The sequence below is a fragment of the Cyrtonyx montezumae genome, unplaced genomic scaffold, assembly GCF_038088225.1.
Source record: "Cyrtonyx montezumae isolate F1298 unplaced genomic scaffold, pur_monq_1.0 scaffold_13, whole genome shotgun sequence".
In the NCBI taxonomy this organism is placed as follows: Eukaryota; Metazoa; Chordata; class Aves; order Galliformes; family Odontophoridae; genus Cyrtonyx; species Cyrtonyx montezumae.
The window spans coordinates 25,088,565-25,116,150 of NW_027071859.1; the positions used below are offsets into that span (position 1 = coordinate 25,088,565).

General features: G+C 35.4%; 1 protein-coding gene across 1 annotated transcript in view; it reads right to left on the reverse strand.

The window, feature by feature from the left end:
* Positions 1–27,586, reverse strand: part of EYS (eyes shut homolog) — a 718,119-nt gene that overhangs the window by 404,820 nt on the left and 285,713 nt on the right. Inside the window, exons 22-25 of the mRNA XM_065730862.1 lie at positions 21,661–21,920; positions 13,767–13,863; positions 12,666–12,773; positions 11,894–12,039 (exon numbers count right to left, since the gene is read on the reverse strand). Of these exons, the coding sequence (XP_065586934.1) occupies positions 11,894–12,039; positions 12,666–12,773; positions 13,767–13,863; positions 21,661–21,920 (611 nt within the window). The remainder of the gene's footprint in view (positions 1–11,893; positions 12,040–12,665; positions 12,774–13,766; positions 13,864–21,660; positions 21,921–27,586) is intronic.

Here is a 27,586-nt window from a genome sequence, read left to right on the forward strand (position 1 = left end):
GGAAACATCATAAGCAAATTGTCACTGTTGTCAATATTGCTACAGTAGGTCACACTGTAACTGAGCAAGATGCAAGTATCAATTCAATATTTATGACATTTTTACTTTAATTTTAAAAACATAGAGTTTATTATGAGCTATTCCCTTATTAAAATTTAGGAAAAACTTTTAAAACAAAAAGATACCTAAAAAATTATATCCAAAGGACTGAAATTTCTAAGAAGCAAAGCATCTGCCATTAGAACTAATACAGTTTAAAATGGGTAAAAGATTCCATATTGAACTGAACCTTGCATATTGTATTGTATGCATACATTTTAACTACACTGTAATCACTGTGTTTATATATATATATATACACACATATATACACTCACATAAAAAGACAAATAGCCTTAAAGAGAAATGCCCATGTTTTATCCAGCATATGTGCTGTTTTCTAACCATTTAAATACTAATACAAGTTACAGCACAAAAATAAAATAAAAATAATATAAAATGGGAGAGCTTTACTATTTTAGTAACGGTATATAAAAAAGAAGAAGTTCACTCTAAAAGAATATGAGCATAGTTTGGTGAAAAAATAATATTCACATTTATTTCCATATCACTCTATAACCGGAATGCCTCCAGAATGTACTAATTTTATGATTATTATTACAGCCTTTGATTTTCTTCTCTGTTAAGCACATTTTATGTACTCTTTAATATTCCTATTTAAAACTGAAGTACTTGTGCTTTATTTTCTACTCAAATGAAAATAAAAGTCAGTACAAATATCTATTTAAAACAGAAGTACTTATGCTGTATTTTTTACTGAAATAAAAATGAAAGTCACTACAAATATGGCTAAAAACTCAATGTGTCATTCTCTTCTTGGGACACAAGGAATCATGATTACTACTCCTAATATAACATAATATTCCAATTACACTTTAAATGCGCTATCAGAAATGAGAACGATGCTGTCCTTGGAGGTTTTCCAGACCTAACTGCACAAAGCACTGAGCTGCTTGGTCTGATCTCATTGTTAACATCGCTTTCAGCAAGAGTTTTGGCTAGAGACCTCACAAGGCTCATTCCAACATGAATTATTCTCATTTAAGAATGAAATTTCCCTTGTTGCTTGACCTGAGAAGCTTGATTAACGGCAAAATGCACGGGATCAAAAGTATGCGATGGGTCAAAGTAGCAGATGACAGTGCAAAAGAATTTGAGCATGGTTACATGCAAAAGTACTTGTGAACAGCATGGATTTAATTGCTTCATTTTCAATACTTTTATGATATTTAAGAACGTTATCGGGTTAAATTCAACTCCCTCAAAAAAATTGGAAAACTACATCAGTAAAGAACGCGTACTGAGACTCCATGCAGGCAAGAAGGAAGTACAGAAACTTGGAAATAAATCAAGAAATAACTTACTGATGCAACAAATATATTACTTAGAATTCAGGTATGCTTCGAGTAGTATGTTAAAGCAAACATATTTGATTCATTTAAATACTGTAGCAAAATACCTTCACTATCTATGTCACGTGAGAATTTTGCAATTTAGAACAGTGTTTTAGGGAGACTGCAGGGAAATAAAATAGATCCAATCACATAATGATCAAGACCCAAAGACTTACCCCACACATTTTTTTCATTACAAGCTAGGAACAAACAGTAGAATTGCTAAGAAACTGCTAGGTTTTTAGTAGGGAATGTCAGCCCATTCTACTTCAGTGAACAAAACAGTTTTTATGAAGTCATCTACCTTTCTGAATCCTTTTCAGGCTAAGACAGTTTGCAGACAAAGACAGCTTTAGAGAACCATGATGCTATCACTGCCATACTCTTCAGAAATACAAAGAAACATGGCTTTAAAGTAACTGTTCTAATATATTCTGTGTTCTGCTACATGAAGCACTCCCTCAGCAGTGATTTGTTTTGTTATTTAATGCTATGATTGACTGAAACATCCAATAATGAATTATTTTTATCTAAATGGTTCCTGGTCGTGACATTTTTTCAATTCTTAGCTAAAGAAAGAAACAATAAGGAACAATATCATAAATCACCATTAAAACATTCTTATTACATTTATCATTTATAAATACAACAATAACTTAATGTAGAAGATTTAGACACTAAATGCATTTACAACTTATAGAAAGCTCAAAGAAATACTGCAAAATCACAGAAGAACAGACTGGCATTATAATGCATAATGTTCCTGTGTTGTTAACACTAAAGCTGCTTAAAAGTTCCTTTTTCATTGTATCTGTAGCAGAGCAATTTGTGTAGAAATTGAGATTTCAATCCCTTGAGTCTTCGTAACTCTTACAGAGTAGAAACTCCTTTAGGACATGCAAAGTAGCATGCTTGAATATATTCAAAGATCATTCCCAAGTAAGAGCTGCTGAAAAGTGCAGTGACTTCCCTAGCTAGCAGTAACAATTGTATTACCATAGATCAAGTCTCTAACAGTTGTATCCGTGTTTTTTCAGATTTCTTTTGGGTATAATGTCTGTGTAATATAGGCACAATTTTAGCTCCCAAAGCCCTTAGTTAATTTAAATTCTCTCCTAATCACAGAATTGTAGACTCACAGAATGACTTAAGTTGGAAGAGACCATAAAGACTGTCCAGTTCTACCCTCCCCTGTCATGGACAGGGGTACCACCCAGTAGATTATGCTGCCAACCTAGCCTTGAATGTGTCCAGGGATGGGGCATTCACAGCTTCTGGGCAGCCTATGCCAATGCCTCACCACCCTCTGAGTAACAAATTTCTTCCTAACATATAGTCTAAATCTCTCCCCTTTTACTTTAAAGATAGTCCCCCTTGTCCTATCATTATTAGACTGTGTAAAAAGTCAGTCCCGCTCCTGCATATAAGCTCCTTTCAAGTACTGGAAGGCTGTAGTGAGGTCTCACGAGTGCCTTCCCTTATCTAAGCTAATTGAGCCCAACTTTCTCAGACTTTCTTAAGGAGAGGTTCGCTGTTCCTGTTATCATCTATGTGGCCCTTCTCTTGTCCCTCCCCAACAGCTCTGTATTCTTCCTGTGCTGGGGACCACAGGCATGGAAACTGTAATCCAGATGGGGCCTCACAAGGGCAGAGCAGGGGGGGACAGTCACTTCCCTGAGCCCACTCTTCTGACACTTTCTGGACTGCAAGCACACAGTGTTGGCTCACGTCTAGCTTTTCATTCACCATCCCTGCAAATCCTTCTCCACAGGAAGAATTTCTAAGCAGCACTTCTATAATTAGGATGGAATGCTTAATAGTGATTCTATTCTTGTAATAGTTTAATGGAGAAACAGATTTTTTAAATTATTCTTAGTAGTACTACAATTTCTTTGATAGTCCCTTTGTGGCAACAACTATAAAAATAACAAGAATTATGACAATATTCCAGTAAACAGAAATTACTAACAGAAGAAATGTTCAACCTTCCATTTTATTAATACTTCCTAAGTGTTACCAACAGATAAATACTAGACACGTAGTCTGCCTGGGAATTAACTGCCTTATCAGGAAAACCTGGACACAGACCATAGGATTTGTCCATGCTAGCGTCAAGATCTGACACGTGAGGATTGGCTACACTCAAAGACAGCTTTCTGGTATTAATTACACCTTAGACATAGACAGACAAAATTTGATATCTGACAAAAAAGTAAGTTATGGAAGATCAGTTCAGGTATCACAGAAAGATCTCATCATTATAGTCAAGCTAATTCAAATAACCTTGCACTTGAGAACTATGGTTCTCACGTAGACATTTACTTGAAAAAGCTGCCACGTAGTAAGTTATTTCTGTATTAAACAAGTAGCATATCAGCTACTAAATTTAAAGTATTCTGCTTGGCAGTCTCAGAAAGATCCATAACTCTGAGGCAATCAACCTTTCTACAAAATCCACATGGGAGACAAGTACCTAAGGACTTTAGAAAACTGTAAAAAGAGGAAAGAACTATCAGCGCATGTCTAGGCAGTGTAATGCAGTAGAGTGTTAGAGTTCCTAAGAAATATGTTTAAAGCAGTAGCTCTGGAAGGTCAAAAGCACTTTAGTCTTGTTAGTATGGCACTATATCTGGCTTTACTGCCACGTCTCTCAAGAGAATGAATTAGGCTGGGGCTGACACCATGCTGATGCAGTTAAAATCACCTTTTTATGTTCAATATAGCTGCAAAATCTTGTCTTGTGATGTACAGTATGCTCACTGGTGCTCACTGCATGAGTTTAAGCAATCACTGTCCTTCATTTTCACTAAATAATTAAATAACTTTTTCCTAATATTTCCAAATTTGCTAGCTTTGGAGCAAGAACATTTTAGATAGATCGCATATATGGCATGTATTGAATTAGATATGTACTGGTCTTTTTTTTTTTTTCTACTCAGTAGAAGTAATTATTATTTAATAGACAAGCTAGAGACGCAGAGACAATGTAGGAAAGCATGAATCAGCATTATTCTACACGTTATGTGCAAGAAAAGAGATCTGAGACTTTGTTCTGGTCAATATGATATACGTGATATATGGAATTAGTGATCTCTGTGAAGGCACAGAAAATTTGGATAAAAGTGAGTGAATCAAACTGAGATTTTTTCCCAGTCTTTTATAACACGATGCCTTCTACAAATATCTTATTCATAGATAACATATTGCTTCTCTTCAGCACTCAACAATAATATGCATAGTTTGTTCTGTTCCACTTTTACTAACATGTACAAATCCAGAAAGAGAATCTGGTTCTGTCTGGATAGTAACTAACTACACAGCACATAGGTGAAATCATCTTAGAATTACTATAATAAATACACAGTCAAATTTTACAGTAATGAGCATGAAAAACAAACACTTTACTTTTAGATATTCCTTGCCAAAAGACAAGGATTTTCTTCCCTAAATGCATAGATACGTAAACCAAAAACAATTATATTCTACTAAATAAGGAGAGTGCACTGTCATCCAGGTTCCAAATGATGACTTTCATTATCTATACACATTTGAGTCACTGCTGCTGAAGACGGCAAAAAAAGATTGTAGAATCACATATTTTGAGCTTATTCTGTACAAAAATAAAAAATAAAATAAAAATAAAATAAAATAAACTATATGTAGGTAGTTTTTGAATTTACCTACCTAAAGACCAGAGAGTTTGCATATACGATGGAGACCTTTCTTTCTCACAGCCAGGATTCATACCTGTTCAATAACATCACTGCTTTGGAATTGCAAACATTTATCTAACTGCCTAGTTGGAAGTCACTGCTGTATGGCATAGTAGTCTTGTCAGGCCACAAAAATCTTTTTTCTAAGAATTTACTCTATGCACCAGTGTGATGTTGTAATTATGAGATCTGAAGTAGAACCATCATAAGGTTACCTCATAAAAGTGGCTAAAAATTAGACGTGGTAATGCAACCATGGGTGACTTGTTTCTGTTCTGGCATTCTGTTCTGGGCCACATCTACAAATTCTATTTGATTCCTGCAATTCAATACCCAATGCATTGCATCTTGAGGTGCTGAGAAAACTAGCTTTATCCTTGGAAAGCTGCTTTCAATCAAGGCTGAAAGTTTATGCAAACTGTTGAAAGTTCTCACTCTAAAAGGGTAGTCCCCACTCACTGGGGAAGGACAAACATTGTACTCACCTCCTCCCATAAACCAGGATTCTCTGAGGAACTACAGGTCAACCAGCCTCACATCAGACACTGGGAAGATCTGATAGAGCGAACCCACTTTGAAGACATTTCTGGGGACCTGAGATGATACACAGTCCTCTCAAACATTTCTTGTAGCCCACAAAATCTGCTGAATGGTGTTGAAATTCAGCAAGTACAGCAGAAAGTGCCTCTTTTTTTCCTTAAAAGTCAAGCTAACTTAAAGCATGGACACTACAGCACATCTCAGGAAAACTGATAGGGTGAATTTTCCTCTTCAAGATAGGAGTCTTCACTGTCCTTAAAATTACCAAAATTAATGTGAATGCTCTAATTATTAAACTAAAAGACATACACTGATACTTCCACCCAGATCTGCCAGCAGTATACATATTAGATTTGTTCTCAGCACATCAATCACTTTTGGCTTCTTTAGATGTTCAAGCTGCATCTTGCTTTGATGTCTCAAGAAGCATACCATGAGATTCCTTCCCTCTAACTCTTAAGTAGATGAGATATTCTTCTAGCTATGTAGTTGCTCTTCTTCCTCTGCATATCAATACCAGGTAGTAAAAACAGCTCTGAAGAATAAGATGCAATCACTGCCAGTTAGTTGGCAGCATAAAGCTGTGGAAGCAGCTGTGAAGGTCAAACAGATAAACCAAACTTTTCTTTTTTTGTTAGGTCTGCATAAAAAGCAGAGCACAGTTTTCTTTGCCAGGCAGCCAAAATAAACAGCAGGTTTTGAGGCTCAGGATAAAGAAAACCGGGCTTCAAACCCAAAATCACACATAAAACAGAAGATGAACTAAAGTTTAAGCCAAGGTTTTGACTTAGTTTAACACAGAACTTAAATACGTCCTTTGTTACTTCCAAATGTCAATTTGTACTGACATCACAGTGAAAATTAGGTTGTAAGGGATATGTCTGAGATTGAGACTAAGTATTTGAATTTAAGAAATAACTACTGCGCTCTGCAGAAAGGATGAGTGAACTTTCACAGCAATAATTCTTTTCATTTGAGCATTTTTTTAAAATACCTATCTAATAATTGGCTGTTTGAATAAGAATTTTGAACTTGTATACTTCTTTTTTAAACACATTGTGTTCTAACCATTAAAACTATTTTTTTGTGTTTTGGGTTTGTGTATCAAGGTGTTGTATGGGGGAGGTGCAGGTGGAGTGGGGAAGAGGCTGAGACTGCCTAGTGCTGGATTCAGCTGGTTGCAGCTTGCTCAGCAATGAACCAAGCGAAGTCCCACACATGCTGGAACAAGAGAAAACTGTGAGGAGTAGGAAACAGCAGAGAAGCTGTTAAGAAATTACTGCAACCTACCATTACTCTGCACTGCTTAGAGAGAAGGATATAAGAGCAATTGGGAAACAATGAGCCAATAAAGAACTGCGGTGTGAGGGAAAGGGAATATCTTAATTTCTTTATTTCTGACCATCCAAAAATCTATTTTAATTGGCAACGACATCAGTTTTGCCTAAGTTGAGTCTGTTCTGCATATGATTATAAGTGATAAATTAGCTCCATGTCTTTTTTTCTTTTTTACCTTATAAGTAACCAACAGCAACAACAACAAGAAGCCACCATAGTATTTGCAAAGTACCTTAGAATTATTTAGTTAATCTCCAGGGGCAAAAACTAAACAGAAATTATAGAAGTACAAATTAGTAAATCTGTCTGAGTGCAGTAGGAACACTTGTTAAACGAAGAATTCTTCTAAATGAAGCAAGAAGACATTGTCCAAAATAATTATCCAGTTAAAAAAACTTCTAATTCAATTCATTCTGCAGTAGACTTGGTGGCCCAGTCAATGTATAGTTGATACTTCAATATAAAGCAATTTTTTATGAGCAAAAAAGATTATTTAATTTGAGGCATGTCTGTATTATTTGAATTGCACTTTCATCCAACAATGTTAGGGCTGTAAAATTTAAAGAAAAAGGGATTAACACCTGAATCATGAAAAAGTCTTTAAGTGTAAGTGATCATAATATATTATACTTAATTGGTTATTACTTTGTTATATTGCGCAGCTATCTTAATGCGCTAATTAGCCTTTTTTTTTTAAACATCAAACTCAGTGGAATATATATTTTTTTCTTGATATGTACTAACTGTATATCAATGCACATTCAGAATGCAACATTACATTAATTTTTGATAATGACAATATAGCTACACTCATTGATTATAAGTCATTATTTTCCTTTTAATTTTAATTCCACAATGAGTCAAGTTCTACTTGTTTTCACTGTACCTTCAGATTCTATAACAAATGCTTATTAACCTGTCAAGTCAAAATTACATTGCTGAAACAGCCTTTGATTCTCATTTGATTTCCCTTTTAGCTATCAGAATTCTAAAGACAATCTGGCAGCGAATTTTTAGGGCAACAACAAGGGATTTGACAAGTACATTAAAAAAAGAAATATTTTTTCACTTCAGTCCTTACACATCCAATATTACCAATATGATTGAAAGAGGTATATTTTCAGTTAAAAAATTAATAGAAAATGCATTAGGACATTTTTTAACTCATAGTAAAGCATTCTTTTAACTCAAAAATAACTTTGAAGGGCTATTTTTCCAGAAAAGGCAATTTTCAAGAGTGAAATTCAATTGTTTATGTTTTATTTTTAAATTTTTGTTTAAGTTGACAATATTTTTGCTTGTATTACTGGGTTTACTTTGGTGAGAATCAGACCAATTATCACTTTTTCACATATTTTCAGTTGTATTACATCTGTTGGTAGCTCAGTTGTGTTTGACTCTTTCCATTCCTGTCTGCATAAATCATGAGTCTAGACTCCATCTGACTCCTTAAAGACCATCCAGACAGCCTCAGATGGTGGAAGCCCACAAAGGAAAAAGTATTTAGCATCTGGAAGAGAGAATTCAACAAGTACAATGAAGCACTTGCCATTCTCTCTTCAGTTTTATATGAAGACACCTAATGTCTATATGTTAGCTGTCTAAGCCTGCAATATAATCTGTAGAGATAAAAGTCATCACAAGAACTTGTAGACCAATTCAGTTGATGCTGAAGACACTCAGGGAATGATTACATTACCTAAGCTGGGTTACTGCACTATATGAGAAGGCATCTGGGTTCCAATATGACTGTGTAAATCTTGTAGTGCTTATTTAGAACCCATGGGAAACAAATGACTTTCTAGAGGGTCAGTGGGAGACAAAAATGTAAAATAGCAGAAGACACCCTTGTTTAGGCAGGGTTTCTTGATGTGACAGCAGAGCAGATGGCTAGAATCCTTTGAATGTATATTTTTTATTTTAAATTTATGAAGTTATTGAAAAGTAGAAGTACACCTTCCTTTAAACTAGTGAAATCAGTTTTGTCATACAGTTAAAAGTTAAGACCGTAAACTCTAACATTTTTGAAATTGTAAGATGTTTTCTTTCATTATATACAATTCATACACTTGTCTGTGTTAAACAGTGTGTATACCTTTTTCCATGGTGAAGTTGATATAATACTAAACTTTTTGCTAAGTTACCTATGAAAAATCATCTATGAGCTATTTGTATTGTAATGGCTAAGTTTTTAAATCTAAAACAGACTTTTTTTTAATGTTTCCAGGGAATCACTTGACACAGTCATTGTTCACAATAGCAATGAATGTATTTTTCTGCAGTATTTGTTTCAGTGTAATTAACAGGAATATTTCACAGTCATCACACTTCAGAAACTGTGCTAAATATTCTTTAAAAGGTATGTACCTCCTGTAGAAAAGAAAAACGTGAAGTACAACACTGCATTTCAGTATCTGTAATCTGATTTCATACTTAAGTGTTGTGAATTAGAATAATGAAGTGAGAGAATCATTCAATCACAGAATATCCTGAGTTGGAACAGACTCATAATGATCATCAAGATATATTTCTGAGTAAGATTAAGTATGATTTATGATAGATTCAATCTCAAAAACAATTCTTTCTGGGTCTTAGTCTTCCCAGTACTAACATTCCCTATTTATTTATTGTAAATTACATTTGTCCTGAATCACAAGGAATTAGATGGTCTGACTAATCAAATGACGCAAACTTTATAACATAAAATAGAATTTACATTGAGACAGTATTATCCCCAGATAGAAATGATATGGTTACATTGTCCTATGGGAAAAATGGAAACGGGACAGGTTAACATATTTCACCAAGTAGGCAAAAATCCTATTTTCAATACTACTCCTCAGGAATTATTCAGTTTTATAATTAGCAAAAAATGTAGATGGTATTAGATGCAAAAAAACCTCCAATTTTAGTATGTTCTTAGAGCCTTAAACCACTCATTGATAACCACCATAAAGTACAGCATATTCAAGTGGAGTATTTCCAACACACTGACTCACACAATCTAATTTTACTGAAGTTTGTTTCACTGTTCTGAGGAGCAAATGACTTGCTCTGAAAAGACCTTGCTTTGAAATCAAACTGCCTTTCACTTGCTCTGGGCCTTTACACTTTAAACTCTCTTCTATGTTTGAAAGCAAACATAACCTAAAGTGAAGATGTTGCACGTACAGCTTTGCAACTTCATCTTAAAACCCTTATTTCCCTTCAGATTTCTGAAAGCAACAGATTCTCCAGAAAGTTTGTGGTGAATGAATTATTCTTAGAGAACTGATATTCTCAGAGACTGGTATGTTCTGTGGATGATCAATATGGTGCATTTCAAGGGTGAAAAAAAATCACTCACTACAATTAAGTGATGAACAATCCATGACTACTTTTTAAGTAATGATTCAGTGTTTACTTATAACCACCAAGATTATCACAGCCCCATTATTAATTAATAAATAACTCTAAATAATAACAGTTGCCATTATAAATATATAGAAGAGTAAAGAATTTTTAGCAGTAGATAACTTCTTGTAAGGAAAACAACTACTATAGCTGATAAAGAACACAAAATAATAAAAATAAAGGAAAAAACACATGCTTTCCTTGTAAGTTAAATAAGCAAGGAAAACGAACTTCTTTAGTTAAATGAGTCATAACATACTTGCAGATGCCTTGTTTCTTTTCAAATCAGAAGCTTGTCAATTCAGATATCTTGTCTTTTATGAATAATTAAAGGTGAAGACTGTTGATTTAAAGTTCAGTAGTTACAATTTTTAATGTGCAGAACCACTACATTACTGCACCACTACTGAACCAAATTTCTGTGATCCTCAAGAAGTAACTATTTTGAACACAGCACTTTCTGAAGAAAATATTCTGAGAAAAAATGCTTTTAAACTTTTAAGCAAGGAAGTTATATGGATTTTCCTAAACTTTGCTGACATGTCAAGAAAAAAAACCTGATGAATACAACAAGTGTGAGATATAAATTAAAGTTTATGACAAAGGGAAGGTTATACAACCATATGTATTTTCCCTGAACTATTTTCTCTGTTCTGCATTTCTCTTAGTCTTTGAGACACCTAGAGAATCATTTTTAATCTTATCAACTTATGTTATATTCATCACAGGCTGAAATGAGTACAAAACATCACTTTATGCAGAACATATACAGAAATCATGCAACTTGAGGCAGACAACTATAAATATTTCTGCAAGAACAGTTACTCGATCCCAAATATATTCAGATTGCTTAAGCTGGATATATCAGAACATGAAACTATGAATTGTTCTGCTACATGCAGAAACATAAATTACATGGAGAGCATTAAATGCCAGCATCAAGTTATATTATCTAAAATTTTACTAAATTAGCGTATCTGTATCTATCAACATTTTTGACATTAGTTCTGTAAAAATGTAATGATTTAACAGCTACACTGTCAGTCCAATATGTTGGAAAAGTCAAAGTAATCCTATGGTTATGTGCAAACCTAAATGACGAAGTAGCATTTTATTCTATCTGTATAAACAGATTCTTTGTATGTGTGACAATTCATTATTTCTTGGCTAACTTCAGCAATTTTCTTTGCACTATTCAATCTCTCTTTAAATGTGTTTCAGCTTAATTTACAGGTGACTAAAGAAGCCATAAATCAACCCTAAATTTAAGTAACATCTTGAGCTCCTTAGCAAGAATTGGATCAAAGCTCTATCTGAATTAATATTGATTTATCCTCCAAAAAGCAAACAATCTCATGTCCTTTTCATTCTTTTAGTTGAGGCTATCACTATGAAATTAAAACTTTTAAAACCTGTGAAAAATCCATCTCCAGTGTGATAGGGAATGGACTATACCTGTGAATCCAGGAGAACAGAAACACTGATAGCCTCCAAGCCTGTTGATACAGCTTCCTCCATTCAGGCAAGGCAGAGTTTCACACTCATTTACATCTATCTCACATAGAGACCCATAGTATCCAGGTGCACAATTACAGAGGAATCTTCAGAAAAGAGAAAACCTGGTAACTCAACAGAATCAAAATCATGATCTATCCTGATATTCTGAAGTTGTAAGTATGTTCTGATGTCAAGCTCTCATCTCTAATCACCATTTATATTAAAATAATTAACGAGTTTTTCTCATTTCCATGTTTCTAAAGCAAGAACAGCAATCCAGTGCTCTTATTTATTTAATGTTAGTAGGGAAAGTGTGCACAATATTAGCTGAACCTACACATAATGACATAAAGGCTGACATCTTGACACAAGCCTCTGAAAAACTGTAGTGTTGCACAGACACAAGGCACAGTATTTCTCTTATAATTGCCCCTAACTTTATTAGTAAACAGTTCCCTTAGGAAATGTCATTGCTGGACACTAAAAAGAGAAATACAGCTATCTAACAGAAGACCAATTATCCTATTTCATTTATCTCAAATAAAAAATAAAATAAAATCAGATTACCTAAGAAACAAACAGCTGAAACAGTAGAACTTGCCTACTTCATTCAAATAGAGAATCCTTGTTTTTTGCTGAAGGTCTCATCTCAAACTTAACATATTGAAGTAGACTTTATATATAAAGAAATTTCTGATTTTTTAAAAATTATTTATCTGTAGTTACTAACCTGTTTATGAGGTCCAGACAAGTCCCATTGTTTTTACAGGGTCTTGATAAGCATTCATTAATCTCCACTTCACAGAGTGCCCCAGTGAAGCCATGCTGGCAGGAGCACCTAGCAAAAAAAGATGTCACTGTTTAGTTTTCAGTTTACCATAAAAGAGATTCCTGAAAAACATGTGGCATATTTTGAGAAGTAAGAATCAGTTCGAGAATTATGTATTTTTTTTCTGAATGTTAGAAAGTACTTTATCTTATCAAACTTTTTAAGTACAGTAAATTCAGCATAGAAAATTATATTTTTATCATTATTAATTGATGACCACAGATTTTGTACTGACCCAGCAGTGATGGGATTCAGGGCTGGCCTTGACTTGAGGCAATTTTCACTTATTTTGAGACCTACTCTGGAATCAGCTGACTGCTGTTTCTCCCACTATAGCTTCAACTCTCAACTTGGCACCTATGGTGAGAATATAACCCACTGGGACAGTCATAGTGTTACAAACCATAGCCACCTGCATGCCGAGGGAGATGATAAATAGTACAAAATGAATAAATCATGATAAGGAAACATAAAAAATAGCTTCAATCAGGTACAAGACTGAAGACCATAAAACTGCTGTCTAGCAAAGACTTTCAAATGCCAGTGATTTGCAAAACTGCTCCCAGTTCTCGAGTAAGTCTTATACCCTTGATTTCGCAATCCAGATAGACTTAGTGAGAAGAACCATAGCAAGCACAAGAACTAATAACTACATTGCTATGAAGCTCCTTTTTATTAATTTGTATTATGAATATTAGTTTTATAGTAACTAGATTAGTAATAGCTGTTTTTATACATGATCAGATTGTTAAGATTTTAATTAGCCTAACAATAAATTCTTGAGTTCACATGTATGGTGAATTCTTTTTTGACCACAAAAATATTTTCAGTGTAACAAAACCGGTAATGTGTCAAACTCATGATAAAATAACTACTAATAAAATATCAACAATAAAGATGTATTACATAATTGAAGGAAAGCAAACATAATACAAGCAAAGGACCAAAATACCTAATGATAAATATTTATGTATTTTACTAGGTACAAGTAATTTTCCTCACCTGTAACTGTTAACCCCATCCACACAGATACCTTCATTCTGGCATGGATGAGAGATGCACTCATCACTGTTAACTTCACAGTAAGTACCTTCAAATCCTGAAACATAGATTATATGAGCTATGAATGACCTAGTTCCACTACATGATTTCAATATAAGAGTCACAGATTCTCTTGTGAGTTGGGTTATCTCAGACCAGGACCAATTTTGAAAATGCAAGTGTTAGGCTTGAGAAACTCCAGACAGCACAGAAGCTTTTAGAAAAATTGCTGAGAAAAACATCAAGTCCCCTCTTGCACTTGCAGCTATTTATCTGTTGTTTGGTATGCTGATGTTAGCCTTTAGACTAGCGCCTTGACTTGACCTCAGACCTCCTCCACTGCTGTAGGTTTGACTGGTGATCTGTCATGCCAAGCTAACCATAGATACTGTTATCAATCCTGCCCTGCTCACCCTCATTCACCTCATCAATACAAGATCCTTGATGGTGAGGCTCCTGCTCTGGAATACTTGATGAGAATCGCAGTTCACCTTTCCTTTCAATGTAGCCCACCCTCACTGCTCCCTCATTCTAAAATCAACTTCAGAAAGTGGATTACATCCAAAACAAATTTTTCTCTGATCATGTTGAATATCTTCATTGTTAACCTTGATGAGGGGATAGAGTCCACCCTCAGCAAGTCTGCTGATGATACAAAGCTGGGAGGAACAGTGACATACCAGAAGGCTAAGCTACCATTCAGCGAGACCTGGACAGGCTGGAGAGTTGGGCAGACTGGTACCAGATGAGGTTTAACAAGAGCGAGTGTAGAGTCTTGCACCTAGGGAGGAATAAGAGCATGCACTAGTACGGGTTGGGGGATGACCTGCTGGAGAGGAGCTCTGTGGAAAGGGACCTCGGTGTCCTGATAGATAACAAGTTGATCATGAGCTAGCAGTGTGCCCTGGTGGCCAAGAAGGCCAATGGGATACTGGGGTGCATTAATAAGAGCATGGCCAGCAGGTCAATGGAGGTGATCCTCCCCCTCTACTCTGCCCTGGTAAAGCCTCACCTGCAGTGTTGTGTTCAGTTCTGGGCTCCCTGGTACAAAAAAGACAGGGATCTCCTGGAAAGAGTACAGTGGAGGGCTACAAAGATGATAAATGATGTGGAACACCTCCCTTATGAGGAAGGGCTGAGAGACCTGGGTCTGTTCAGCCTTGAGAAAAAGAAGACTCAGAGGGGATCTGATCTACGTCTATAAATATCTAAGGAGCAGGAAGCAAAGGGACAAGGCTGAACTCTTCTCTGCAGTGTGTGGTGATGGGACGAGGGGAAATGGCCACAAACTGAAGCATAGGAAGTTCCACACAAATGTGCATGGGACCTTCTTCACAGTGCAGTGACAGAGCACTGGCACAGCTGCACAGAGAGGTGGTGGAGTCTCTCTGGAGATGTTCAAGACCCACCCGGATTCCTACCTGTGCAACCTGGGCTAGGGAGCTGCTGTGCAGGGGGTTGGACTCAATGATCTCTATAGGTCCCTTTGAACCCCTACAATTCTCTGATTCTGTGACTGAAAAAGCTTTCTTATTGTGTATAGAACAGTACTGGAAATGAAAATCTAATAAAAAATCTAAAGTGTAATGAAAGCTTAGAAAGAATTTATCCAAGGCAGTCAGAAAAAGAAAAAAAAACTAGTATTTAGATAAACAAACGTGACTCATTATGAACTTAAATGTAATAACTTCTTATACTTTTGAGATGCTATATATTGCATAAGCATGCATCTCCTTTTTAAAATATCACAGTTCTCACTGAAATTCTGAAAAAGGGAAATGGAGGACAGTCATCAGTTTGCTTGCTTATAACATATCCAGTTCATTATGGATGTTTTATAGGCTTTTTGAGGTAAATAATATTGAAGTGAAAACATAAAACACCCTTTAGACATATCTGAATGCAGTAGTACACTCTACTCCAGTCTGTAGCAAACTATAACTACCTTGGAAAGACAAAAATGAAATAAACACAGAGTAGGTATGGTCTTTTATTTACTATTCATACAAATGGAGAAAAATATTAGCTTCAATACATAATTTAACCATCAGTTTACTATATTATGATATAATAGCTGAGCATTCAAGCTAATATTTAACACTTACATCATTAAAAAAAATCATTTTTCTTAATCATATATGCTGAAGCTAAAAAGACAGTGAATTATTTAGATGAAAATTTGATCTACAGCTTCAATAAAAAAAGCAAAAAGCAGTATTTTGAGTTTCTTCATAAGTTCAATTTAGCCTTCATGGCAAATTTTACAGAACATTTCAGCAAAAACCTTTTCCTTTCAGCTTAAACTATTTAGCAGAAACACCCAAATCTACTTAAAGAACATAAAAATATTATCAATGTTATTTAATTCTATCTTAATCAAGATTTTTGCATGTCTAGTAGCATAATTTATTGCCTGCAAAAAGGATGTGCCGATCAAAGCACGGGTTAAATGGACAGTTGCATAAAGAAAATTATGAAAATAAATAGCACCGTACATTGCTTGTACAAAATATATACATTTATATTAAGATCAAAATATATGTAAAATGTTTATTTTATGAATATATTTGGACAGCAACCAATCATAACATTTTCAAAAACAAAAGAACACTCTAAATGATCATGAGGTTTAAGGAAAGAATTACTTTGGTAGTTTATTGCACTAATGCTACAGGTGACCACCTGGGTCTAATCTGCATGGACATACAGTTCTTTCATTTTACGTGGTAGTCAAATTTAATTTCAAGGACAGCAAAACAATTAGTATATTTTGTGTAAGTTACAAATGCTGTCACACAAGCCATGATCTTCTGGGGTACTAAAGCTAAGATTAATGTGCAGATGCAATTTTTCATTAATACAGAGGTTTTCAGTTTAATTCACTTATTTCACTTGTGGGAAAACCAGATGTTTTAGATTTAAATTGACATAAGATATTTTAAAAATGTCAAATTTGGTTCTGAACCTAATATTTTTATTTATAAAGCAATTTTAAATATCTAAGTAAGCATTCATTTAGTGTAGCCAACAAAATATACTTTAATACTTAACTTATAGTTGAAATGGCAAATATATTTCATTAATTTGAATTACAAAAAGTGACATTTTTATTTTAGGCTAACTATTTTGTAAAGCAGTACATTACTTAAAAGCTTGAAAATATGCATGCTTCTATAACGTATTGTTACTGTAACAATATTTAGTACTATATTTAAGAAAGTAATATGCACATTTAAATGCAGCTATTTTCTGCCTTTGCTACTGCAAATCATTCAAACTAAGATCTAAACCATAAATCAATAGCACATGCAAATGATTTGTTGCAGTTCTCAAGCCGTATACTTTAGAAGGTAGCTACTGCAAAATTTAAACCTGAGTGACATATTAAAAATGCGATTTTTGACCTTAATGTTTTTTTATGCTCAAAAACTAAAAGCTTTCCGAGTTCAGTTCAAATTACTCTGAACTTCTAAATGAGAAGGAATCAATAGAGAAGAGCAAATGGCCCACTCTGCCACTTCTGAAAAACAGAACTCAATTTATCCATTAGGCAATCAATAGATAGCTGCTCAAAATCACCAATATTGAGTTTAATAAAGTACACTAATAAGCAAGGTCGTTTAACTTATTTTTATTTTTTCCATCTGACTAGTCATAAGGACTAGTCAAATGTTACTGTAAATCTGAAAATTTGAGAAACAAGTAAGATAAAGTAAGATACAGACAGAATCTCATTGGTATTACAGAAGTTTCAAGTAAGATCTTCCTTAAAGAATAGCTACTCACTTTAAGGAAAACAAAACATAGAGATACAATACTTAATTTTACATTTACTTACTTATCACTGAATTGATAAATGTACAGTTCTAGAGGAACTGATAAATGTACAGTTCTAGAGGAACTACAGTTCTAGAGGAATATGATGCCTGCTTCAAAAATAATACCTCCTTTGGTCACAATCTCAGAAGTGGATGTTGGTGGTATGGCAGTAGGAGCTGAACCTTCCTGCCAATATTCAGTTACATTTTTCAGTTATGTTTTGTTGTTGCATGATAAATGGCAGCAGCAGGGCAGTTTGACAAAATGGCATCTCACGTGGAAGTGTGTATGAAGCAAAAGTCTGTCAATGAATTCATCCATAGAGAAAAACATGCACCCATTCACATTCATCAATGCTTACTGAATGTTTATAGAGACCAAAAGGAGGATGTGAGCACAGTGGGTGGTGGGTGGTGCATTTCAGCAAAGATACCATCATAATGGCTGTAAAACATTAGGTCACCTTTGCTAATGCATATTTTTACAAGCATGGAATGAAGGCTTTTCTTCATTGCTGGTAAAAATGTGTGGTGACGTGGTTGAAAAATAGTGTTTTGTAGCTGAAAATTCACTCTATAAAATAGCGTTATCGTGCTTTTTATATTTCTTCCAGTTTCCATGGAGATAAATAGGATGCATTACTTTCAGAGTAATCTACATGTATATCAGAAGTGTTAACTGAGAAAAGTAAAAGCAGTTTCAGAACTTTTTGAAATATTAAGATGTAAAACAATTGAAAAGTCTTTGTATATGCATAAGTGTTTAATAGTCCAGGTGGCATGAAAGTAACTTCAGTAATCTAAACGTACCTGCGTTCTGTGAAGAATACTGCAAAATCAGCTTTTCTAACGTTTATCTTAATTTTTTCATATCTGAAAAATAGATTCTACCCCTCCCTCCAGCAGGGCTGCAGCCAGTCACAGAATAACAGGGGTTGTAAAGGAGCCTCAAAAGATCATCAAGTTCAATGCCCCTGCCAAAAGAGGTAGCCTACAATAGATCACTCAGGTAGGCACCCAGATGTGTCCTGAATACCTTCATAGAAGAAGGCCCCACAGCCTCTCTAGGCAACCCATTCTAGTGCTCTGTCAGCCATACCATAAAGTTCTTCTACATGTTAGTCTACGCTCAAGTTTTAGGCCACTGCTCCTTGTCCTATCACTTACACACCACTGAGAAGAGCCTGGCCTCACCTATTCACCTCCCATCTCTCTTCAAATATTTGTAAACATTTATCAGAATGCCCCTCAGTGTTCCCCAGGCTGAATAGACCCAGGTTACCCAGCTTTCCCTCATAAGAGAAACGTTCTAGGCCCTTTATCATCTTTAACCATAATACTTCATCTCTGCTAATCCTTCATTGTCACTCCCTGCCCCAGTTCCTCATAGGGTCCCACCTATGAGCTCCTGTTTTACTCCAGCTGATCCTGCATAGACTTTCCATGGGCTGCAGCTCTTCAAGCACTACTCCAACATACCTCTGTACCACAGGGCCCATCCTTCAGGAGCTGCTCCAGCACAGCTGCCACGTGTGGCTTCTCTCCCAGACCTCCTGCTCCGCCATGGACTCCTCTCCATGGGCAGCAACCTTCTCCAGACCACATCCACTGCTGCACTGTGGGAATTGCTTCATTGCTACATGGGAAGATCTGCTCTGCATGGTGCCTATAGGTTGCAGAGGTCAGAGTGCTCCACCATAGGCCTCTTCTGCGCTGTAGGAAGTTTCTGCTTTGCTTTTGGCACACCTCCTGCCTTTCTCTTTGCACTGACTTTGGTAGATGCAGGGCTTCTCCTCTCACATTGTCTCCCATCTGTAGTCACACAGCATTGTTTCCCTGTCTTAAATCTTATCTCCCAGAGGCATCCTCAGCATTGCTCAGGTCTCTGCTCTGGCAGTGAGGGGGTCCTTTTGGAGCAGCTGGAGCTGGCTCTGACCTTATACATGGCAGCTGGTATGATCTGCTCAGAGGCCACACCTGCAGCCCTCTGCTACCAAAACCTTCCCACAGATGCCTAATAAAGTACACATCTACAAAATTTATGCAATTGTGCAGGCAGTTGACACAAGTATTAAATAACTTTTTTTTTATACAAGGTAAAAAACTCCCCTGTTCATTTACATTGTGTCATACACTGCTACATTTTGCAGCTCTTGATAAAACAGATTCAAACCATGTAATTGACTGGATAATTTACATATCATGTGAGTCTTTTAATCAGAATGTCATTGGTACTAAGTCAGGTATCTTGGAATATTCCAACAATGTCAGTTGTGATTACCCTTTGTTATCAGATCTGTAATTCTGGCAGGCTTATCAGGAGAGAGAGAGATAAGCATGGTTAAAAAAAAAAAAGAGAGGAAGACACCTGAGAAAATGTATTACCATAAAATGCCTTCAATTAGATTTTTATATTTTACTGTCTCTCCTCTTTTGATAGTTCTTAATAAGTTACTGCATTCTTTGAGCATTATTAACCCTTCAGAAATTTTGCCTTTTAGTCCTTTTTAATGCTGAGATATTTTCAGTTTTCCAAGATTTGTTAGTTATGCATTTTACTGGCTCAGGTATCAATTCTGCTGTCTCCCTGAAGATTTCTGAAGATTCCTAGCTAAAAGTTTCAAGCATCCTTGAAGATTCCTTTAACGTTCTATGAGAATATTAGCTGCAAGGTTTTTGAATTTTTGAGAAACTGTCTGCAAGTATGTTTGCAGGAAAGGATTTGAACTACATGGCTCTTTACAGATCCTTTCTGAAAAAGGCTTCAGGATCAATATATTGTATTGAAAGCTGTTTTTTTTCTTGTTGTCATGGTGTTCAATGTTATACTTTCATTAAATCTGCAATTCACATACCTTCTCAGAGACATTTTTAAACTCTGTAACTTATGGTAACCTTAAGAGTAAATAACCCATGTTATAAGCATAACATTATCTCTGATTTTTTGCCATTCAATAAACAATAAGATGAGTAATAATAATGTGATGTAACACAGCAAACACTGTACTTGCTATCTTTGGCCTCTAGGACTTGGCTACATCCTGAATATTTTAATGTATTTTTTATGCATTGACTTTAATATCCTTCTTAAATTCCCAATTCTTTAATTGTATTCTCTCTACTTACTATTCTTCCTACTGCAGTTTTAATTAGTTAAAGTATTCTTTAATTCCTATGCTGTATTTTATGGAGATGTTGTGCACAGTTAAACTGTTCCTCTGTTCCACCTTAGAATTTCTTGTACACTGCAGGAGAGATTGTAGCTTTTAAGCTATTGGCCAGGAAAGCTTTAAGTACCTGTTGTGATTTGGGTTGTTGTGTATGAAGACAGAGAGCAATCTACATTTTCGATCAGTCAAGGGAAGATTATTCCCCTGATGGGGCAGGTCTTCCAGACATCTCAGCAGGAAGAGGAACCAATTCCAACTTGGTCTAATTTTTGTACATCTTTTAGAAATGTTGTGCAGTTAAACTGTTCTGTTCTGCCTTAGAATTTCTTGTTCACTGCAGGAGAGATTGTGGCTTTTAAGCCACGGGCCAGGAAAGCTTTAAGTACCTGTTGTGATTTGGGTTGTTGTGTATGAAGACAGAGGGCAATCTACATTTTCAATCAGTCAATGCAAGATTATTCCCCTGATGGGCCAGGTGTTCCAGACATCTCAGCAGGAAAAGGAACCAATTCCAACTTGGTTCGACTTTTGAAATGTTTCTGCCTGTCTGCTTCATCATTTTGGTCTGTCAGCTCTGCTGGTCAGGTTCATCTCTACCTATATTTTGTAATAATTGATCCAAAAATGGTAATTCTAATGCTGGGGTATGGATAGACATTGATTTAATAAGTACTGTAGTACAAGAAATTAATATTAGGCAAATTGACCACTGCCTTACCAGTCTTTTACCATAACTGATAAACTTGCTGTAATTCATGAAGGTATACATTCTCATCATTTTCATTGAAGACAGAATTAAATTCAACATATACTTGCAAATATTCTGCAACACAGACAATAAAAAACATTAAATACACCAGCTCTTACCTGTTTTGCAAATACACATTGGATTTCCATCGACTCGTGCCAAGCAAGTTGAGTTGTTTATGCATGGATTGTATGGCAGTTCACAAGGACTGAAGCGCTGATGGCAAAAGTCACCAGTATAAAATGGAGGACAAATGCATACAAACTGTCCCTGCTTAACAGATTCGTAACAGGTAGCTCCATTCAAGCATGGTTCAGAATCACATTCATTTATGTCTTCACTGCAGTCTGGACCTGTCCACCCTGCTGTACATGAGCATCTGAAAAAAAAAAAATAAATAAAAGAGGTAACATACTGGACAAATGAAAATCCACAATTTATCCCGATCAATTCCAGATATTATATTAAAAAAAATTAAGAACCCACTGTGCATAGTTTTTTTCTATCAATTGTATCAGCTTGCAATATGAATAAAAGTTGCACTGAAATTCTTTCACAATTTATTTATATGAAGGCAAAACGAGTTATTCTGAATCACTAGATTTTATCCACTTGAAATTATGCAGTTTATTTATGCTGACAGAATCAGATGTGAATCTTCTCTAAGCTGTTAAACAATTACATAAAATATCAAATATGCAATACAAGGATTTTCAAGTTTTAGGAGTGTAAAGACATCTTTTCATATGTGAATCTCTAAATAGGTACTCCACTGTTTAGGGTAAAATGCAGCAGGTATACACTTTTAAGAAAGAAGGCAGTAGATCAAAAGTACAACAAATGAATGAAGAATCCTTTTTTCATGATCCCTTTTTCTATATGCTCATGCAATGGGCTGATAATGACAACACAGGAGAGAAAATGAAATGACAAAAACCCTACATTTTATCTAATGAAGAATTTACTTTCATTAACCAGATAAGTAGTTTTTATTTACAACATGAATATAAGGTTCTAAAAACGTAAAGATTATAATTTGCTAATGATTTTGAAGTTTGCAGAGAAAATTTATTCATTAAATGCAATAAGGAAAGGATCTCTTCTGCATTCTACATATCTAACTAATGAATTCAACTACTCACTGCCTGCACATTTAAGTATAATTTGAGCTTATTCAGTTGTTGAAAAGAAATGAACACGATGCCCTTTTATATCAAAGCAAAATGTTATTTAACACCCTCTTGTTTTACAAAGTTTCCTTGATAATTTATTTAATGTTTTTCATATATTTTGGAGCCATTAACTCCTGTAATTCATGAAGTGTATGCACTTCAAAAAAGTATACATTCTTGTCACTTTCACTGAAGATATCATTAAATTCCACATCTACTTGCAAGTGTTTTGCTGTACAACAGACAATATGAAAGACTAGAGCAGCTCTTACTTGTTTTGGTTGATGTTGCTCCCAGAGATTAAGCCAATCAAAGATAGCTTGATAGTTCTACTTTGATAAAAGAACATTTTCTTTAACAGTAAAAAAAACCATTCAACGGAGGACTCAGGTATTGCTTGCTGCACAGAATGAGAACTTGGTCCCTTTAAAACAAACAGTGAGTGTTTTCTCTGGAATGTTTGATTTCCTGTGTGATTGGTTTCTGGTGTACAATGTCCACGCTATATCAAATGAAAAGGTTATTACCAATGGACTTTATCATTTCAAAGTCCTGAGTCCTTTAGCAAAAAAGACTCAAAATTAGGTTACTGCATCTTATGAATGGGAAGAAAAATAGTCTTTTCCGAAAAGACCATTTCATTTATTACATTAGAACGCCAAGCTGATTTTCAGGCTCCTCAAACAAGCAAACAAATAAATAAATAAAGATAATTCATTATTTATGAGCTCATATACAGATAACATAGTTACTGCTCAACTTCTTCCCTTTTTTCCAACTTCTCAACTCAGTTAAATAGTTCTAAGAGTGCAAAATATGTTTTCATATAGCTTTTTAGAAGCAAAATGTAAATATGGGAGATGTTCTTTTTGTTTATTCCTTAATTGTCTACAAAATATGTCAACTTTTATCTATCTATTTATTTATTTGGCTAATATCTGGTGTTTGAATAATGCCGAGCCTTATAAAAGCATTCTAAAAATGCAAGTTACAGAAATAAAAACTATTCTATGTACAAACATATTATCAAAATTCCTTCAGGTATGAAGAACTGCTATTACCTGGGAAATCACTCAGTCCTTTGTCAGGGTTTAGAAGATTTCTCTGCTATATTCAGTAGGGGTATATTTATTTAGAAATTGTGTAAGCTAAGTCTAATAGACTTTTTAAAGCTGAATTATATTGTATTTTATATCTACTTAAATACCTATTATACTGTATAATTTTATATATAAATATAGGCAATCCTGGCCTTCTGAAACAATCTTATCATCTGTTAAAGATAAAGAAAAAAATCATGAAATAGGCTAAATTCCAGAAAGAAAACACTCTAACCTGCAAAACATTTTCACAGACTCATAGAATAGAATGGCTTAGATTGAGGGAAACTTAAAAATCACCTAGCTGTAACCCCCTGGCATTTTCTACATTGTCTCGTAAGAACAAAATGGCTTGTTTTTACTCTCACATTATCAAATCATAAGTTTAGATGCTGAAGTCTTTTCAGGGCCTTTCTTATAAGAATTTTAGCATTTGTGAAAAAACAACAAATTGCTAATCAGAGCATAAAGTACATCTCCAGAACAACTATGGAAATGCATGACTTATAAATGTAACATATAAGCAAATGGCATCTTATGCTTTCACTCTTTTAAAACACCTGTAAGAACAGTAATGCGAAGATAACTCATCAGAAATATCAAGAATAGTGTCACATTTTTTCTGCTCTACACTATCATTTGTGAGAAAAACTTGAAAATTATTCAAATAGTATTCTAGTTTTAAACAGCAGAACGTTCTTTTAAACAAAGCAATTAATGGCGTTTTCATAAAGAGGAAATGCATACCACCAGATGTGATAAGACAAAAGACAAACAAGATTTGAACTTATTTCAAATTCTTAATTTTAACTAATTTCCTGCTCTTCAGAATCTGTATTAAATATTTTCTTTTGAATAACCGAATTCAAACACATTGATATTCCAAAATCCAAAATAATTCCAAAATAACACAGAATCATTTTCTTTAAACCATTTATTTATTATACCCATATACTGCTTTAATTGTGACTTTAATATAGAGATCATCTTCTGAAAATATAAGATGTTAACCTTCCATATAGATTTCTCACAGTTAAAAATTGCAAAGTGTAGTAAACAGTGTACCATTTGGTACTCACTGTTGTCCTGGGGATAAGAAGGCTGAGATGCAACTTCATTACTCTCTGCAATTTCATGAGGAGGGGAAGCACATAGTGCTATTCTCTGCTCGTGGGAGACAATGAGAAGACACGTGGGAACAGCACCGACCTCCAGGAAAGGTTCAGACTGGACCATGGAAAAATTTCTTTAAGACGGCCAAATACTGGAAAAGGCTTCCTATCAAGGTGGTTGATGCCCCATGCTTGTTGATGTTCATGAGGCATCTGGATAATGCTCTCATTGATATGCTTTAAATTTAGGTTAGCCCTGAAGAGATCAGGCAGTTGGACTCGATAACCTTTGAAGGTCCCTTCCAGTTTAACTCCTCTCCTCTCCGCTAGGTATCAAATCATAGGTAAGAGTTTTAGGAATCACAAAATGGATGATGTTGTAAGACTTTGAAACTACTACTTTGCATAATAGAAGTGAAAACTGCAGTTTTGGATGCCACAATATAAGGATATAGAACTGTTAGATGCCCAAAGGATGGCTACAAAGATGGTGAATGGTCTTGAGTGCAAGACATATGAGGAGCAGCTGAAGCCCCTTGGTTTGTTCAGGACAGAAAAGAGGAGACAGGTGGCCTAGGGCAGCTCATGAAGGGAGTGAAGGGGCAATGTTGATCTCTGCTCTCTGCTGTCAGTAGCAGAACCAGAGAGAATGGCATGGAGCTCTGTCATGGGAGGGTCAGGTTGATCATAAGGAAAAATTTCTTCACTGAGAGGGAGGTCAGGCACTGGAACAGGCTAACCAGAGTCATGACTTCAAGCTGATGGAGTTAAGAAGCATTTGGACAGTGCTCTCTCATATAATGTTTGTTTTTTGGGTGGATCTGTGTGGAGCTTGATTGACTTGATTGGACTTGATGATCCTTTTGGGTACCTTCCAACTAAGGATATTCTATGATTTTATGATTCTAGGTTGCTGGGAATCGGGGTCAACTACAGCAGGTGGTTGTCCACATTTGTGCCCAGTTAGGCTTTGAGTATCTCCAAAGACTAGTAAGCTCACAACCACTCTGGGCAATGTGCTGCAGTGTCTGGTCTCCCTTACAGAGTCAAAAAACCATTTTTTTTGTGATTAAGTGGAATTTCATCTTGTTCAGCTTATACCCATTGTCTTTTGTCCTATCACTAGATTGCATTAAGACTCAGGCTCCATCTTTTTCATTTCCTTCCATCAGTTATTTATGCATATTGCTAAGGTTCATAGGTACATAGGTTCATAAGGTTGGAAAGAACCTACAAGATCATCTAGTCCAACCATCCTCCTATCACCATCCCTACCCAACTACTAAATCACATCCCTTAGCACCTCATCTAAACGCTTCTTGAACAGCGCTAGGGATGGTGCCTCAACCACCTCCCTAGGCAGGCCATTCCAGTGCCTGACCACTCTTTCAGAAAAAAAATGTTTCATCAGGTCTAATCTAAATCTTCCCTGGGAAGAGGCATTCTGAGGCAAAGACATCTTTTCAGCAACCTATTTTGAATCTTAGAATTTTAAAGTGGCTTTCTATTAATTAGAAAAGCCCACCAGTATGCTCATTCCTACCTAGCTCAGCTAGAAGATCTGGAAAAATGCCAAATCCTAACAAAAGCAGTAAGGCAGATGATTGCACTTGAGCAAAACACATTTCAGAATGAACCATTTTTGCTTTCAGATGTCTTACGGGAGAAAAACAGAAGAAAAGGTCATTTGGAGCCCTTTTTATTTTGTTGCATATTTATGTATCAATCAAAGACTTGCCTTTTCACACATACCATCTGAAAAAAAAAGATAATATATGCATGATGGAAAAAGAAAAACAAACAAAAAAAACCTACACAAAAACACCTACAGCAGAACTCTTGTTTCTTTAGGTGCTCAGTCAAAGATACTAGAATACTGAAGTGAACCCTTGATACACTGTGCCCATCATTCACCTACCTTTTTATTTGATAGAATCTTGATTAGAATGGACAGTATGTTCAGTGAAGTTTAGGTCGGCCTGTTAGCTATACAGTATGTGTAGTAATGGTTCATTCTACAGCAAGTTTGTATTCTCTAGCACATCAAATCACGTCAGCTAACAGCATGAAAAGCTGAAGTGCTCAGTAATGAATCAATCCTTGTAAAGTGGATGCTATCGATTGTCTGAAATATTAAAATGAGAGCTTGCTTTCTATACATATAAGGCATTGAATTTAGAATACTGTTCACTAACATATGTCACAAAATTCCACACATACATTTTCAGTCACCATAGAGGCCTCAAAAATTCATTTTTCTTGCTCCTCTTTCCTCCACAAACCTTTTTCTTCTGTGATAGTTTAAACATTCTTTGTTCCTCAGACAGCTGTGACCCATCTTACATACTCCTTCATCTTGCACCTACAAAAGCCCCAGAATGAGTTTATCTCTGATATTCATTTGGTGCTACTACTTCTCCATTTTCGTATGCCACTCCCAAACGTTTGCCTTGAATTCTCATATATCTCCTATTTTCCTCCAAATTCCATCTTGAGTCTCTCTTTATAATCGCCCATAGTTTTTCTCAATCTACCTTATTTCCAAAGTTCTTTATTTGTAAGCCATTAAGGCCTAAGTTGGGTACCACTGTTTTAACCCCTGTGCTTGGGCCCACTGATTGCTGTCTCCCTTGCTTTAACTTCAGCTCAGCTCCTCTGGAG